Source organism: Pongo pygmaeus, chromosome 3 (assembly GCF_028885625.2).
Source record: "Pongo pygmaeus isolate AG05252 chromosome 3, NHGRI_mPonPyg2-v2.0_pri, whole genome shotgun sequence".
Classification (NCBI taxonomy): domain Eukaryota; kingdom Metazoa; phylum Chordata; class Mammalia; order Primates; family Hominidae; genus Pongo; species Pongo pygmaeus.
The window spans coordinates 87851250-87869099 of record NC_072376.2 but is presented as its reverse complement, the minus strand read 5'-3'; the positions used below and the strand labels follow the sequence as shown (position 1 = coordinate 87869099).

The 17850-nt window shown below is 39.2% G+C and overlaps 1 protein-coding gene across 16 annotated transcripts in view; it reads left to right on the top strand.

The window, feature by feature from the left end:
- The window catches only part of G3BP2 (G3BP stress granule assembly factor 2), an 89316-nt gene extending 83370 nt beyond the window's left edge, over positions 1–5946 (top strand). For all 16 annotated transcript variants that reach the window (XM_054485793.2, XM_054485783.2, XM_054485776.2 and 13 more), the window contains 4 exons: positions 20–122; positions 1585–1713; positions 2284–2402; positions 3033–5946. In XM_054485793.2, the coding sequence (XP_054341768.1) occupies positions 20–122; positions 1585–1713; positions 2284–2402; positions 3033–3305 (624 nt within the window). In that variant the 3' untranslated portion in view covers positions 3306–5946. The remainder of the gene's footprint in view (positions 1–19; positions 123–1584; positions 1714–2283; positions 2403–3032) is intronic.
- The last annotated feature ends 11904 nt before the right edge of the window (positions 5947–17850 follow it).

Here is a 17850-nt window from a genome sequence, read left to right as displayed (position 1 = left end):
TTTTTTCTTTATATTTTAGCCAAGAGTCGAAGCTAAACCAGAAGTTCAATCCCAGCCACCTCGTGTGCGTGAACAACGACCTAGAGAACGACCTGGTTTTCCTCCTAGAGGACCAAGACCAGGTGAGTCAGCTCCTTTATAGCCTTTAGCATTTAACATTTGTAAGGCTGGAAAAGACTGAACTTAAACAAAAAACTATGATGTGTTCTATACACAGATCCGTATAGTCTCAAATTGCTTAAAGATGTGGTGTGAGCAACCTGCTAAAATAGTGTCTGGGGCCAAATAACCAATTTTTAGGGAGGATTGGTTGACATGCCATGGTGACATATTTTGAAGGTGTAAAAGACTTAAGTCTTACGTGGTTATTGTCACTGGTTTTTTGTTGTTTGTTTTGAGACGGAGTCTTGCTCTGTCACCAGGCTGGAGTGTAATGGCGTGATCTGAGCTCACTGCAACCTCTGTCTCCCGGGTTCAAATGATTCCCTTGCCTCAGCCTCCCAAGTAGCTGGGATTACAGGCACGCGCCACCAGGCCCAGCTAATTTTTTGTATTTTAGTAGAGACAGGGTTTCACCATGTTGGCCAAGATGGTCTCGATCTGCTGACCTCATGATCTGCCCTCCTCGTTCTCCCAAAGTGCTGGGATTACAGGCATGAGCCACTGCACCTGGCCTAGTCACTGGTTTTAAGAGTTCAAAACCAAGCTGCCAATAACCTACTCTCTTAGCACTCTTATCTCTTCACAGATAAACAATAAGCACATTTTGATTTTTAGGTATTAAGTAAGTTGCCATGATTTTTGACTTGCTTACCTTGTTAGCTATATACGTAATACTTCTATTTCAACTCTGTAAGAATGTTTAGATTGCTTTGGGGAGGAGATGGGAGAGATGGAGATAGTATATATCACATTTACAATATTAATTTTTAAAGTGATATGTTACCAAACTAGAAGTCCTAAATTTGTCACTAATTAAACTTGGGATCTTGAGTGAGACCCTTAAATTCAGAGCTTCTTTTATGTCAAATATTACACAAATTATTCTTGTATTGCCTATTTTCCTCACTGTGTTCCTTGTGTTATTGGGAGAATCAAATAAGATTTTATGTATATCTATATACATACACACTAATATGTATAGACTGCATAAATGTGATTATTGCTGTTAAAATTACTGATTGCTGTAATGTCATACAGCCAAAGAATTTTGAATTTCAAAAAACTAAGCAAATATGTAGTAGAGCTATACCTCACTATCTGAAATCTGCTTGGTTCCTGGGTGATGGCAACAGTTTGGTTAAGGAGGAATACCTGTAGTACTAATATTTGATTTTTGTATAATCCAGTAGATCTAGAAGAAGCTGTTTTAGCAACCTAGTCATTGTCCTCACTTTACATTTTAGTGTCATGCTGTTTTCTAACCTACTAGTAATAAATACTTTTGCCTCTTCTTCAGGAAGCTCACCTAGTCTTACTAAACTAAAACAGGAATATCAATATTAAGTGATTTTTACATTCATTCCCTTGAAGTAGTTTTTATGATATTGTAAACTTTAATATCTGCTTTATTTCTATTCTCAGGCAGAGGAGATATGGAACAGAATGACTCTGACAACCGTAGAATAATTCGCTATCCAGATAGTCATCAACTTTTTGTTGGTAACTTGCCACATGATATTGATGAAAATGAGCTAAAGGAATTCTTCATGAGTAAGTGATTTATTTTGCTGTAGAAGTTTTTAGATTATTTTAAATTAAGCAAGAGGCATATGGAGCTTTTTAATAACTATTTTTTAAAAATGTTTCTCTTTATACTGTGTCCAGCTACCAGACTCACCTTAATTGTGCAGAAGGGAGTAGATGACTTATCTCACATGTTTCTCAGTGACTGCTTAGTGTTGATATGGCCTGGCTCAGTAGTGTTTAGAAGAAACAGCTGGATAAATCAGTCATAAATTCAGAGATAAAGGATTCATTTGGCAAATGGGTCAATATATTAGGAGAAAATACATTGTCTTTCCAAAATTATGCAGTTAACTTTACTTATGAAAGGATTACCAAAGATGCAGAAAGGTAACACAACAGGCGGGCAGGCTACTTGGTATCTTAGGTGATTGCCTGCTTGAGTAAATGTACCTTGGCTATCACTGTGTGTAGAAGCTTGCGAGTTTTATTTTAAAATGGATCGGGGAGATAACGATTATTCATCCTGAACAATTAGAGCCATCAAGGTATTCTGTTAAAAATATTTAACCCTTGATGTAATGTATATTTTCACAGGTTTTGGAAACGTTGTGGAACTTCGCATCAATACCAAGGGTGTTGGGGGAAAGCTTCCAAATTTTGGTTTTGTGGTTTTTGATGACTCTGAACCAGTTCAGAGAATCTTAATTGCGAAAGTAAGTGATTTAAAGGGCATAATTCAAGACTTTATTATTTCTGTTGTGTATATTAATATGAGGTATTTAAAAACCATAGAAAATCTTTTAATAATAAAGCTAAAAATAGTTATTAAATGGTATTTATGCAAAGAATAAAGATTTGTTAGCAGTTTGCAGATCATTTTAAATTTTGTTACTTGCTTTGCTGAAGAAGGTGGGAAAGATTGCATGTTAAGAATTTTGGCTGGGTATAGTGGCTCACACTTGTAATCCCAGCACTTTGGGAAGTTAAGGCAGAAGGATTGCTTGCACCCAGGAGAGTTCAAGACCAGCCTGGGCAACAGTGAGACATTGTCTCTACAAAAAAAGAAAAATAGCCGGCCATGGTGGTAGACACCTATAATCCCAGCTACTCAGGAGGCTGAGGTGGAAGGATCACTTGAGCCCAGGATGTCAAGGCTGCAGTGAGCCATGCTTGTGCCACTGGTTGTCACCAGCCTGGGTGACAGCTGAGACCCTATCTCTGGGGGGTGGGGGGCTTATAAAAGTGTTTTATTCCTTATGCTTATCTGACTTACCTGTTCAGAGTAATCATTTCTATTGCTGTCTAACCTGCCCATGTAAATATTTTTCTTCTCTTTTATAAAGCCGATTATGTTTCGAGGGGAAGTACGTTTAAATGTGGAAGAGAAAAAAACAAGAGCTGCAAGAGAGCGAGAAACCAGAGGTGGTGGTGATGATCGCAGGGATATTAGGCGCAATGATCGAGGTCCCGGTGGTCCACGTGGAATTGTGGGTGGTGGAATGATGCGTGATCGTGATGGAAGAGGACCTCCTCCAAGGGGTGGCATGGCACAGAAACTTGGCTCTGGAAGAGGAACCGGGCAAATGGAAGGCCGCTTCACAGGACAGCGTCGCTGAAGCTCCACTGTTGGCAAAGTCTTGGCAGTGGTACATTATTCATCGTGTTTGCATTCTTGTTAATTTTTTTTTTTGGCTTTGGAATGTGACACAGCCTTTTTGATCATTTCTTTGATGTGAAAAGCATCTTTGGTTATCAGTTAAATTGAGGTGGACATCATTTCCCCAATTTCACAACAGGATTCACATTGTTAATTTATAAATCTAGACTTGGAGAATTAAGGACTGAGAAATGACCATATCTTAAACTATCTACGACAAAGTGAACTTAAAAGGACATGCCCACTGAATTCAGGTCCTTTGAGTAAAAAAAAAATCTTCTGCTGCACATTTTGTTTAAGTGTTACTGTTTCTGCCTGTTAATGTTGGGAACACAAATAGTGCAATTTGTGCAATTGGAGAATCTTGCCTTTTTTCTTGGCTCCCCCCAAAAATACAAACAGAAACTTGTTATGCACTCATCAAAATGTACTAATGGGTACTCTGAACTCATTAACATTGACATCTGCAACAGGAGGCAACAGGGAAAAAATCTTTCATCTTCTTTTCCAGTAGTGAATAGTTTGTGAAATGATGAGGGCATTTTATCTGCTTGCTGTGACCAGCGTGTGTACACATAAACCTTAACAAGACTACAAGTATATTCCAGAAGGAAATCATTTTAGTTATGAACTAAATAACAAAAATTAGAACTTCAAATGCGATGGTCTTGACTATTAGACCAGATTTAGTAGCTCCATATCTAAGATTTTTCTACCTGCCCCTCTTCAGTACAGGGATGGCTGGCTGCTCAACACACTCCTCCTCCCCTTTTTTCCTTTCTTTAAGCTGTGTACAGTGAAAATTGTCTTTACTGTATTTTTGTTCTCTGGTAATGTAATAAGCATGATGGTGCCTTCTATTAATACATCATTCCAGTCTTGCTGGTAATTTTGTACAGTATAGTGTATGAATTGCTGTGCTGCAAAGCCAAACAGCTGCAAAATGTTGAAAAATCATCGAAATGTATAAAAATTGCAGTATCTTTAAAATCAGTAAAATGGACTAGCATATTATTTATCTTGTTCTTCAGTTAACAACTTTGTGTTCTCTGTGGGAGGGAGGGAGTCCTGTGTGTTTGTGGGGAGAGGGAAGGAGGAAGTCAGTTATTTGAGTAAGTCTCTAGTTGACTTTTCTCTTAGCTTGAATGTGGACGTTGAAACGTATCACTTCAGGGCTTGGAAAAGTCAGTCAACTTGACGTACATTTTTAGTGACATTTTAAAAGCAGTCAGATTCTATAAATGGCAAGTAAGCCTGAAGTGAGGATACTGCAATTTTCGGAGAAAAGAACAGCAGCTCTTTAAGTGTTTGCATTTTCTATTTGGGGGGCAGGGAACTGTCATTCATTTTGCACAATTCTTGAACTGATGTCAGCACCCGAGTGGCTCCTGAATTTAAGTCTGGGACGACATCTTTTATTTTTACATGAATCTTTAAACAATTCTGTGAGCAAAGTTTGTAGCTGCTGGATTATTGTCTGTCTTTATAGCAAGTTCCAGTAAACCACAAGTATGGCAAAGCTTATCCAATTTTATGCTTGGAGCAATCAGTACATACCAGTTTCTGATGTTTCAGGCAGGAGTGGGGTAAATAAGTGTGACCACTTAAAGCTGCTCGTTAGCATGGAAGACTTCTCCATTCTATCTTTGTAAAACAGAGAAGATATGCACTTGACATAGTAGCAAATTGGTTCTGAATTATGCAACCGTTTGCTATTTAGTAAACTAGCAAATGATGCATGTATTTTGTTTTTCATGTACTGGGCAATATGAGTAAAATCTGTCCCTTTTTCCCCCTTTGAGGTCTTCCATGTTTGAGGGAAAGTCTTGCACTATTGCATATATTTTGGGGACACAGATTTTCATAGTTTCCATTTTTGGGGGGCTTAAGGATTTTTTTTTTTTCTGTTTGAAACAGTTTTATACTTTCTGATGTATAGTACTTGAAATTCTTACCAGAAAATTACTTGGGAGTTTTGAAGCCTTTATTAATACTACTTTTAAAGAAGCAGTTGTTTTATTGTCAATGTTTTTTTTTTTTCCCCCAAGCATATTTTCTTGTATTTCTGTTTCCATATATATATATATAAAAAATTTCCAATTCAGGATATTGCCCTGCCATCCATGAAAACTGTTCTGGCACCAAAAGTAATGACAAATGTTAAGTGTAATAATAGAAAAGTAGAGCAAAGAGCCATTCAGCTTCAGTCTTTACATACCATGAATAAAACATTAAAACATCATATGGAGAAGTTTACATGGTGATTGTTCACCTGCAGTACTGTGGACTTTTAACATTTTGTCCTCTTTTCAGTGAAACAGTAAAAATATTCATCTACCATTACTGTTATTTGCTGATTTTGTTTTATTTTTTGATGGTAATATTCTATCCTTATGACACTATTGCAACCAAATTGGCTTTACCATCTTGGCTTTAGTAGGTATAGAAGACAATGGATTACCATCTTTATTGCTGTAATGTGTTAAGCATTATATGCTAGTAGAATCTAGTTTAATTGTTTCAGGTGGAAAGTATTCTTTGAGTTTCCATATTGAATGTGTTTGGACTAAACAAACAATAAACTACTGATGTCTGCAGCATTTATCTATGTCCCTAATTTAATCTATAGTTTTTATTGTTCCCAAATGTTTTCTCCCAGTTGCATTTCATACAAACTAAGTGGGAATAATAAGCAGTTGGGTTTTAGAACAGTTTCTTATTTGTGAAATTTGATATGTATAAAAAAAGTAAAACATTTAAGTAACACTTGACCATTGTAAGAGATCTATCCCAGTCCAGTTAGACTGCTGGTATACAGGTTGAATGTTAGAATAATAAGCAGTAAGAAAGATGAGAATGATCTAAAGCAATTACAACCTTGGATTTTCTAAAGTATTTTCTGCCTTGCATCTCACAAGAAAGAAGGGAAGGGATGAGAAGATTGAGGTTACCTGAAGTTAATGGATACGACTCAAGTTCAGAAATTGGAACTAATTTATCAAGCTCTCCAAAAATATTGATGTAATTATTAGCCATATTTAGTCATGCTTTCAATGAAAAATGAGGTCCTAAGGCATGTGTAATTTCAGAACTTGAACCTTTTCCTTCCTAAAGGGGATGATATAGTTGAATTTTACCTGCTATTAATAACACTCTTAAGATTTCTAAATCAGTCTTCACAAACTTGTACTGGGGAGAAACCAGAATAACCATTGCTTAATCTTAGGGGGGAAGGAAGACTTAAACCTTTTGTAAACTGACTTCTAATTATATTGTAATTTATCCAACTCTGGCAACGGAAAAACATTTTTTAAAGGGGTAAAATGTGTATCTCAGGGTTGAAAATAGGTTCAAATTTAAAAGAGCAAATTATTACTTGGTCCCGGGAATTTATATGGAACAACGTATTTGAAAAACGTAGCCACTCAAGAGGTTGAGTTGCTCATCATAATTTATATTTTAGCTACACATCAATAGAGACCCTTGATTTTTTTTTAATTTTGTGTTTATAAGACTTCCTAGTTAGAAGACTGCTTTGATCAGTTTGATGCCAGTGCTCTTAATTTATTTACAATTACTGGATAAACAAGTCACGAAAGAAATTTGTGATTTAAATATGTTCACATAGAAAATAATTTGCAACATTATCAATTCCTAAATAATGAAGTTTCTGGCAGTTTTTGATAAGGACTAAAATCTTTTAATCTATGTAGTACATGTACACATATTTCATATGCTTCAGAAATATAAGAAGTTTAGAATTTACGAAATTTTTCAAAAGTCTTTTTAGCATTATCAAATATTGGGCAAAATACTCTAAGTGCAGATTGAGAATTAAGCATTAACAGAAACATTACTAGCTTTCTGTTAATTGCCAAATTAACTGATCTTTGTCTTTGACCTCTAAAGTTTTTTTTTTTTTTTGAGATGGAGTGTTGCTCTGTCGCCCAGGCTGGAGTGCAGTGGCACGATCTCAGCTCACTGCAACCTCCACCTCCCAGGTTCAAGCAATTCTCCTGCCTCAGCCTCCCAAGTAGCTGGGACTACAGGCGTGTGCCACCACGCCCGGCTAAGTTTTTGTACTTTTAGTAGAGACAGGGTTTCACCATGGTAGCCAGGATGGTCTCGATCTCCTGACCTCATGATCTCCCCCGCCCCTCAGCCTCCTAAAGTGCTGGGATTACAGGCATGAGCCACCGCGCCTGGCTGACCTCTAAAATTTTGATAAAGCTGGCTGCCTCCTCAAAATGCTTTCACTTTTGTGACATTAATATTATTTTAACTGCTCCTGGGTTTTTTGGGGTTTTTTGTTGTTGAAATGGAGTCTCGCTGTTATTGCCCAGGCTAGAGCACAATGGCTCGATCTTGGCTCACCACAACCTCCGTCTCCCAGGTTCAAGCAATTCTCCTGCCTCAGCCTCTTGAGTGGCTGGGATTACAGGCGCGTGTCACCATGCCCAGCTAATTTTGTATTTTCAGTAGAGACGGGATTTTCCCATGTTGGCCAGGCTGATCTCGAACTCCCAACCTCACGTGATCCACCCGCCTCGGCCTTCCAAAGTGCTGGGATTATAGGCGCGAGCCACCGCACGCGGCCTCACTGCTTCTGTTTTTCTATTGTCACCGTACCCTACTAGTTCCTTCTGTCCCTTGTCTTATTTTCCCCATAAAATTTCTCTGGGTTGTTTTATTTAGGCCAGGCACTACATTGGCCTCAATATATTATCCACTCAGTAAATTCCATATACTATATGATGGTCAAGAGCAGAACTTTGGAGACAGCCTGGGCTTGGATGGCAGCTCCACCATCTAAGTGTTTTCCTGTGCCTGTTTCCTCATTTGTGAAATGGGATGGGTGATTATGAGAACTCAGAGTTAACATGGAAAGCACCTAAAATGTCTGGTGTTAGCTGGGTTTTTTTGTGTTTTTTTTTGTTGTTTGTGTTTTTTAGATGGAGTCTCGCTGTTGTTGCCCCAGGCTGGAGTGCAATAGCACAATCTCGGCTCACTGCAACCTCTGCCTCCCGGGTTCAAGCAATTCTGCCTCAGCCTCCCGAGTGGCTGAGATTACAGGCGCCCGCCACCATGCCCTGCTAATTTTTGTATTTTTAATAGAGACAGGGTTTCACCATGTTGGCCAGGCTGGTCTTGAACGCCTGACCTCAGGTAATCCACCCGCCTCGGCCTCCCAAAGTGCTGGGATTATAGGTGTGAGCCACCACCCCTGGCTAGTGTTAGCGGTTATTGACTCAGTTGCATTTCTACTGTCTACCTACCCTGCATTCCAAACATGTCTTTTTAAATATCCTTTTGGCTAGTTTCCTTTTGATAATTCAAAATTGGTAAGTCCAAAACAATGTATTTTTTTTTCCTATGCAACTTAACGTGTGTATACCTGGCTCTGTAATGATGAACATCTCTTTTTCTGATTTAATCAGCCTAGAAATGTTTGAAGTCTCATCTTTTCCATTCAATACTTTCTGTCTTCCTCCTCCTTTATTGTCCATTTTCCCTTCCACAAGACTTGTTCATGTTATTCTAACTTCCACTGGCTCACTCAGTTCATTCATTAACCATTGAACTTCAAAATACCAAGCACTGTTCTAGGTACTACTTAGAAATGATTAAAGCCAGGTACGGTGGCTCACTCCTGTAATCCCAGCACTCTGGGAGGCCGAGGTGGGCAGATCACCTGAGGTCAGGAGTTTGAGACCATCATGACCAACATGGTGAAACCCTGTCTCTACTAAAAATACAAAAAATTAACCAGGCATGGTGGCGCATTCCTGTAATCCCAGCTACTCAGGAGGCTGAGGAAGAAGAATCGCTGGAACCCGGAGGCGGAGGTTACAGTGAGCCGAGATTGCGCCATTGTACTCCAATCTGCGCAACAAGAGCGAAACTCCATCTCAAAAAAGGAAAAAAAAAAAAAAAGGAAATGATTAAACAAGATTCCCACTCTTAAGTTAAAAAGGCTCCTGAAGAAGCTCTATGGGGAAATTGAGTGGTGCCTGTTTGGAAGGATAGCTAGGGGTCAGACAGTACACAGTCCAGTTGGCCTAACAGAGGTTGGTCTTTATCCCAACCAAGTGCAATGGGAAAGTTGGTGATTTTTGGCAGGTAGGTAGGTGTAGGGGGAAGGTAATTAGTGACAGGATTTCTATTTTGAAATGTCTCTTGCTACAGAGTAAACAAATTGAAGGAGTTCAATAATGATGGAGTAAACCAGGTAAAGGGTTTCAAGAGCTAAGATAGCTTAGACTAGAGTGGCAGTGCTAGAAATCTAAAGTTGATGCATTTGGAAGATTTGAAGGTAATATGCCCAGGTCTTGGTGAGAGAAAGGGTAGTGTCAAAGAATCTGAAGTTCCTCACTTGTATAATTGGAGAAGTAAAATGTTATATGAAGGATAGGAACACAAGAGGGGAAAAAGCTTTAAAGGAGGGACAGGAGTGCTAGAGAAATGCTTTATGGGATTTTGATGTAAGACTTGAAAAGATCAGTCTAGAGCTAGGAGTGTTTGTAACTTCGTACATTGTGTTTGGCTCCCTTGACTTATGCCCTTTTTATTTTGAAAATAATACATGAAATATGTATTTTAGCACAATTAAAAACAAATACATGCTGTGCACATATGGAAAATACAGATGATCCAAAATAATGAGCTCCCATAATGCAGCCCATACATGGTTCCTATAAATAACTTGGCATACGTATTTTTTTCTTCAGATATTTCTGTTTTATATAGTTCATTGTTTTAGTGAAGACCAACCACTGAACAATGTTTATTTTTATTTATTTAATTTATTTTTTTGAGACGGAGTTTCACTCTTTGTTGCCCAGGCTGGAGTGCAATGGCGCGATCTCGGCTCACTGCAACCTCCACCTCCTGGGTTCAAGTGATTCTCCTGCCTCAGCCTCCCGAGTAGTTCGGATTACAGGCATGCGCCACCATGCCCGGCTAATTTTGTATTTTTAGTGGAGACAGGGTTTCTCCATGTTGGTCAGGCTGGTCTCAAACTCCCGACCTCAGGTGATCCACCCACCTCGGCCTCCCAAAGTGCTGGGATTACAGGCATGAGCCACCGCGCCCGGCCTGAATGATGTTTATTAAGCACTTCTGTGCACTAGGACCTATTCTTGATGTTAAAGATACATGAATGAATAGGCCATTGGTCTCCCAGAGAGTAGTTACTTGATAATGGAGAAGTAGTTGTAAATGCGATGTAGAACATTAAGATAATACAAAGCCTCTCAGTGGCAACTTGAGACAGGTGTTACCCAGTCACATATTCTAGAGTTGACATTTAATGCAGGGGCATGCCAGCAAAAGGACTAGCTAATGTAGTCTGTAAAACTGGAAAAGCTTGGAGGGTAACTGGGAGAGGCTGGATGGAGTGAGTCAAGGAGTGGCAAAGTGGTAAGAGGTGAGGTAGAAGACAGGATTCTCTCAAGATTGTAAGCCAGGGTAAGGAGTTTATTTAGATTTTTTTTCTAATTGCTGTAGGAAGACATTAAAGTAGAAAGCATCAGAGTGATAAAATATGCTGTACTGAAAATAGGTGGTATAATCACAAGAATGGAAACAGAACTGGTAAGCTGTTGTAGTCCAGGACTATTACATCTGAGGGAGAGAAATAGCATCTGATTTAAACAAGCTAAGTGTACTTGTTTACAGCCAAAGATATGGAGGCTTAGGATATTATAGTATGAGACAATTTGAGTGATGGATTATCAAAGTGTTGATCTGCTTTAAAGGGTGACACAGGCTGGGCATGGAGGCTCACACCTGTAATCTTAGCACGTTGGGAGGCTGAAGCAGGAAGATCACTTGAGCCCAGGAATTCAAGACCAGCCTGGGCAACATGGCAAGACCTAGTCTCCACAAAAAATAAATTAACCAAGCATGTTAGCACATGCCTGTAGTCTCGGCTACTCAGGGGCTGATGTGGGAGGATCACTTGAGCCCAGGAGGTCAAGGCTGCAGTGAGCCATGTTCACACCACTTGCACTCCAGTCTGGAAAACAGAGCGTGATCCTGTCTTAAAAAAATAAAGGGCTATAAAATCAACCTCAGGATGAGTTATTTAATTTTAGAAAAGGGGTTTTAAAAACCAGGAATGTAAACTTTGAATGGAATGCATTTTTATCCTTGCTTTATTTTAGAAAATTGTAAACTCAGTCTCTAGCACTAGCAGGCCTAAAATTAAGGATCCCTTAATCAGGAATTATATTGAAGAAGCACAGCATTAAGTAATAAGGCAGAGTGGGGACTTGGAACAGAAGTTAATAGATGTTTAATACTGTGTCTATGAACTGAAAAAAGGGAATATTTTTTGATGACCTGTCATTTTATATACATTATACCTTTTATTCTGATAACTCTCTTTTTGTTTTGTTTTTTTTGAGACGGAGTTTCGCTCTGTCGCTCAGGCTGGAGTGCAGTGATGCGATCTTGGGTCACTGCAAGCTCCGCCTCCCGGGTTCACGCCATTCTCCTGCCTCAGCCTCCCGAGTAGCTGGGACTACAGGCGCCCGCGACCACGCCCCGCTAATTTTTTGTGTTTTTAGTAGCGACGGGGTTTCACCGTGTTAGCCAGGATGGTCTTGATCTCCTGACCTCGTGATCCGCCCGCCTCGGCCTCCCAAAGTGCTGGGATTACAGGCGTGAGCCACCGCACCCGGCCTTTCTTTTTGTTTTTTAAGAGGTGAACTAAAGCTTGGAGAGGTTAAAAACAAACAAACAAAAAAACTCTCTGACACAGTGACGAGCTTTTTGGAATAGAAAGCAGACGTGAGACATTTCATTGGAAGGTGACTTGGAATAACTTAGAGTGGTATTTCAAGGCGGGCACAAATAATAAAGTAACACATATATGTGAAAGATGTGAGAAGAACTTGTATAGCCATCAATGAATATTGGCACTGAATATGTGCCAGAAACTTGCCTAGATGCTGGCTGAAGTACAGCAGACACAACCCACCTTTAGGAAATTTGCATTTTGAGAGAGAGAGGCAGCAAGCAGGTTAATATCAGTTCTGATGTGTCCTGGGCAGAATACAACCTATTTAATCCTAATGGTAATCCTATGAGAGTAGTACAATTTACAGAAGGGTTAACTCAGGCACAAAGGGTTAGCTCTTTGTTCAAGACCACATGGCTAATTGGAGTAGAACTAGTACAGGAGAATAGTGACTGGAGATGGGGCTGTTCTACCCAGGATGGTAATGAAAAGAGGTATACCTAAGATTTGAAGAGAAGGCGGCCTTGAGTAAATCTAGGGGTAAAGCGTTCCAAGTGAAAATTTGGAGGCCCTGTATTTGGAAGGAGCTTGGTATCTTAAAGGGCAATAAGAAGGCCAATATGGCTCTAATGATAATGCAGATGATATTAAGAGGTAGGCAGACATTAAGAGGTAGGAAGAGCTAAATTGAGGGTGGCCTTGTATTCTGAATTTTACTTGGGATGGTAGGGATCTGAACGTTGATGTGATCTGAATTAGGAAGAGCTGTCAGGTGACAGGTGATGGTAGCTTGGATAAGGGTTGTAGCAGTGGAGACGGTGGTTAGCGGTCAGTTAACAGGATATGTTTTCGAGGTAGAACCTATAAAGTTGCTTAGGGATTGGATTTTGAACGTGAGGGAGGGAAGATTCAAGGATGACTCATAGGATTTGGGGGCAGCTTGGATGGAAGGCTATGGTACTCACATAGGGAAAGAGGAGAAGTGGATTGTGGAGGGGAAATCAACAGTTCTGTTTTAGCAATGTTAAGTTTCACATGCCAATTGGATATCCAAGAAGAAATGTCAGGCAATTAAATGTGTGATTCTGGAGTTCTGAGAAGTCTGTGCTGTGAGTGGTGCAAACAGATCTTTGCAGCCTTTGGATTAGATGAGATCACTTAAGAAGAGTATGTATAGAAGAGATGAGGCTGATGAATGAGACCTCAGATACTTCCAAAACTTAGGATTATAGTACAGGAGAGGAGCATACAAAGAAAACAATGAGACAAAATATAAGTATTGGTGTCATGGAAAGCCGAGTTTCAAGAGTTTATCAGAAGGAAAGGATAGATGGTTGTGTCAAATGCTGCTGAAAGTTCAAATAAAATAGCAAGTGAATTAGAGTGGGCTAACTGCTATAATAAATAGATACCAAAATGTCTAATGGCTCAGATACAATAGTTTTTTTTTTTCCCTGCTTCCTGTAAAAAGTATTAGGGTGGCAGTGAAAAGACCAGTGGTCTGGCTCTCCCCCCGTGTAGCTATTTAGGGACACAGGTGAATGAAGGCTCTACCAACTTCAATAGGTGGCTTCAAGATCATGGAATCATCTCTAATATAGCCGACTAAAAGGGAAAAAGAGCATGGAGGATCATAAGTGCTAGATTTTTATGGGCCAGGAATGGGAACGTACACATCTCATATTCCATTGGCTTGAATTCAATCACATAGCCATTCCCAACTTCCACGGAGGTTGCAAAAAATAAGCCATGCATACAGGCAAAAGAGAAATCAGCTTATTGTGAGTAGCTAGTAAGCTCCACTACAGATGTCTTTGGCAGGATGTAGGTCATAGTGACTTTGGTAAGAACTATTTCAATGAAGTAATAAGGATGAAGCCCAAGAGAGGACTGGATATCAGAAATTGAACTAATGAACATCAACTTTTTCTGTAGTTTTGCTATGAGGATGAACAGAGGAACGGGGTGAGACTAGAAGGAAATGAAAAGTAAGGGAGGGTAATAAGAGGCATGTTACTAGTGCAAACAAACAGAAGGTATACTATTTTATTTATTACCATGGTTATCTAAGTAGGAAAGAATATATAGTATTTTTAATATTTGAGGAATGGATTCCTATGTTCACAACCACTATGGTATAGATGCTAGTGGCTGATACAGCAAGGTGTGGTATATGTTGAACTTGGCAAAATAAGTGGCACATTATACTTAGGTTTTCAAATCTAGTTGTCTTCATAATCTTCTAATGTAGTAATCAAGTCATTAAACTACTAGGTTTAGCAAATGTCCTCCCATCAAAAAAACTTAAAACTTCAAAATGAGTCAGTCCATTTTCTTAATAGAATGGGGAAATGTATTCATAGTTGCATGTTCTATAATATACTGATAATGAAGAACCTTTTGTAGTCTAAAGATTTTACGGCCTTTCACTTGGTGACTCAATTGAGGTGATGCCAAAACCTCATCAGTCAGGATCTCATGGGGCCCTGGGGGACTAGTGGTGGACGGGCAAGAAAATGGCCCAAGCACATTGTTTTTTGGATGTCAAGATATGTAGAAAATGATTGTTGTGGAGAGTAGTTTAAGAGATGATTGCTAATGTGAGGAAGAATGGGTCTACTCTAAACTAAAATATATAAAATCATTGAAAAATATTTCTGGGCAGGCTATCCCCCTCTAGTCTATTATTTTTAAGTTGAGATACAAATTACATAAAATTCACCTTTTTCAGCACACGATTCAGTGGTTTTTAGTATATTCACAAGGTTATATAACCATCACCACTTCCTAATTCCAGAACATTTTCATCACCCCAAAAAGAAACCTCATACCTACCAGTAGTCACTTTCCATTCCCATCTAACCACAGCCCCTGGTAACCACTAATGTACTTTCTGTTTCTATGGATTTGCCTAGGCTGGACACTTTATGTAATACGTGCCTTTTTGTGTCTGGCTGCTTTCCCTTGGCATAGTGTTTTCAAGATTCATCCATCATGTATCAGCACTTCCTTTTATGGTTGAGTAATATTCCATTAAGTTGAATACACCAAATTTTATTCCTCAGCTGATGGACATTTGGGTTTTTTCTATTTTTTTGGCTATTAATAATGCTGTTGTGAGCATTTGTGTGTAAGTTTTTATGTGAACATGTTTTTATTTCTCTTATAATACCTGGAAGTGGAATTGCTGGGTCATATGGTCCTTAATCTATTTCACATTTATTTCACTGCCATTGCCATCTCTCAAGCTGTCCTCTCTTGACATCCACCTCATGCACTCCCATACTGTTTTCTTTAGATTTTTAGAACATTTTCACTTTCTTCAGTGACTAATGTCTTTCTCAGCCTCTTCCACTATAGTCCTACTTGGTAGTTCATGTTAATGAACTTTTCATACTGTGACCTCAAGTTTCTTTGAACTCAATGACATTTTCCACTCAACTTCATCTACCCAAGGAACAGCCAAGTACTCCACCCTTTAGAACTGATCATCCTGTGCCATTTCCAACATCTGGAATACACAAACTGCTTTCTCTGATAACTTTTTCCTCCTATATTGCTCCTTTAAACTTATTATTCATGCCTATGATGACTTCCAGACCCTCAGTGCCTCCATTTTTAGTTTATTAGCTAACTGCTGTCAAAATTTATCTTTCTATTTAGCAGGAGCCCATGGCAAGCAATTTTAATGGTATTTTCTCCGGCATCTTTGATTCCTTTTTTTCTCAGTGATCCTTGTTCTGAAATTCCTTAACTCCTTTGTTTAATCTTTTTGCATTACCAGTTCTCTAAAAGAGGCGGCTTATATACCATCTATTTTCTCCATTCTTTCCTTTGGGGTTGCCCAATTCTGGGCAACAGTGTCAGTTGGTTCACTGTAAATTCATGGTATACAGGCTCAAGTGAGCACATTTTTACTATTTTGTGTTCCTTTTATATCAAAATGACTTCTTAACTATTCTAATGTATTTCTGCTCTCAAATCCTTAAGCCTCTATCTCACCATTACCTTTTTATGCAAAAATAAAGTTCTTTTACTGAGATGGCCTGGGCCTGCAGTGTATGCCCTACACTTTTCTCAGTTTTTTCCATTTTCTCTAAACCTCTTCAAGCCTAACCCCTTCTCATATATTATTACCTACTCTTCAGTACCTCTCCTTGGTTTTTCATTAATTATTCATTTTCTTGCCCCTTTAGGGTTTCTCTCCACTCTTTTTCCCTATAAATATTTCCGTCTTTAAAAAGAAAAAATAGGCTGGGTGCGGTGGGTCATGCCTGTAATCCCAGCACTTTGGGAGGCTGAGGCGGAAGGATCAACTGAGGTCAGGAGTTCGAGACCAGTCTGACCAACATGGCGAAAACCCGCCTCTACTGAAAAAAGAAAAAAATTAGCCGGGCGTGGTGGTGGGGTCCTGTAATCCCAGCTACCTGGGAGGCTGAGACAGGAGAATCGCTTGAACCCAGGAAGCAGAGGTTGCAGTGAGCCAAGATCGTGCTGCTGTACTCCAGCTTGGGCAACAGAGTGAGACTCCGCCTCAGAAAAAAAGAAAGAAAGAAAAAATAGTAACACAATCCTGTTTCTACATAATACCTTCTCTATAACAATCCTGTAGATGGCCAGAATGTGTAAGTCTTTAATAACCTCTGTCCTCTACAACTGGCTTTCAAACTCAGTTCTTACTGAAATTGCTTTTTTTGTTTGTTTGTTTTCTTTTTTTCAGCCTCCCAAGTAGCTGGGATTACAGGCATTCACAACCATGCCTGGCTAATTTTTGTATTTTCAGTAGAGACGGGGTTTCACCATGTTGGCCTGGCTGGTCTCAAACTCCTGACCTCAGGTGACCCGCCCGCTTTGGCCTCCCAAAGTGCTGGGATTACAGGCATAAGCCACCGCATCCGGCTGAAATTGTTTCCTAAAGCATCACTTGTTCGCCAAATCCAGTATTTTCAGTCTTTATCCTTTGGTTCCCTGTGAGATACAAATAGATTATTTAAGCTTCTAGGCCTCTTGCATGAAGGGGCCTTAAAATGTTATATGGTTGAATATGATAATAAAGTTGCAAAAGTAAAATAGTTTTGAGCCCTTGTTCTTAAGCTTCAGGCCCAATAAAACTGAATCTACCCCCATATAAAAGAAGTTCATCAGATTCTCTTATAGCCTATAGAGGTACCAAATAGGACAGGGCTTCTCACAACTTGGACACAGCTAAGGACAGATCTAATTGCTACATTAAGAGTCACATCTTGAATTGACCAAATAATTCTATTCTTTCCATAACTAGGCCTCAGGTCTGGTTCTCAGTATTACAGGTTCAGGAACTAGATTTTAAGCAGTTTGACCAAGGTAATTAACCACTGGGAGATTAATGCAAACTAACCAAACTCACAAAAGACTATAAAAAGAATGTCTATTTCTTAATGTACAAGAAGGAATCAATACCTTAACATTAATTATTAATACCTTAATATTGACTAGGGTATATGGTAGACATTTGTCTATCCAGGAAACTCTATTCCCTAAATCAAAGTAGTTTCAAGACCAAAATGATCATGAACGTTTAGTTATCATGATTGAAAGTGTTATTTTACTGGCCTTATGGCCTCCTCGCTGCCTCAGATTCCTTGAAAATGGGGTGAGCTCTGTTCCTGTGTGATTTAAGCCTGTGCATGATTCTGACCTACCAGTCTTGCTCAGTCATGGATTGAGCTGCATTTTTGCATTTAAGGCAAGTTTTATCGCAAGCCCTAACTCCACCCCATTT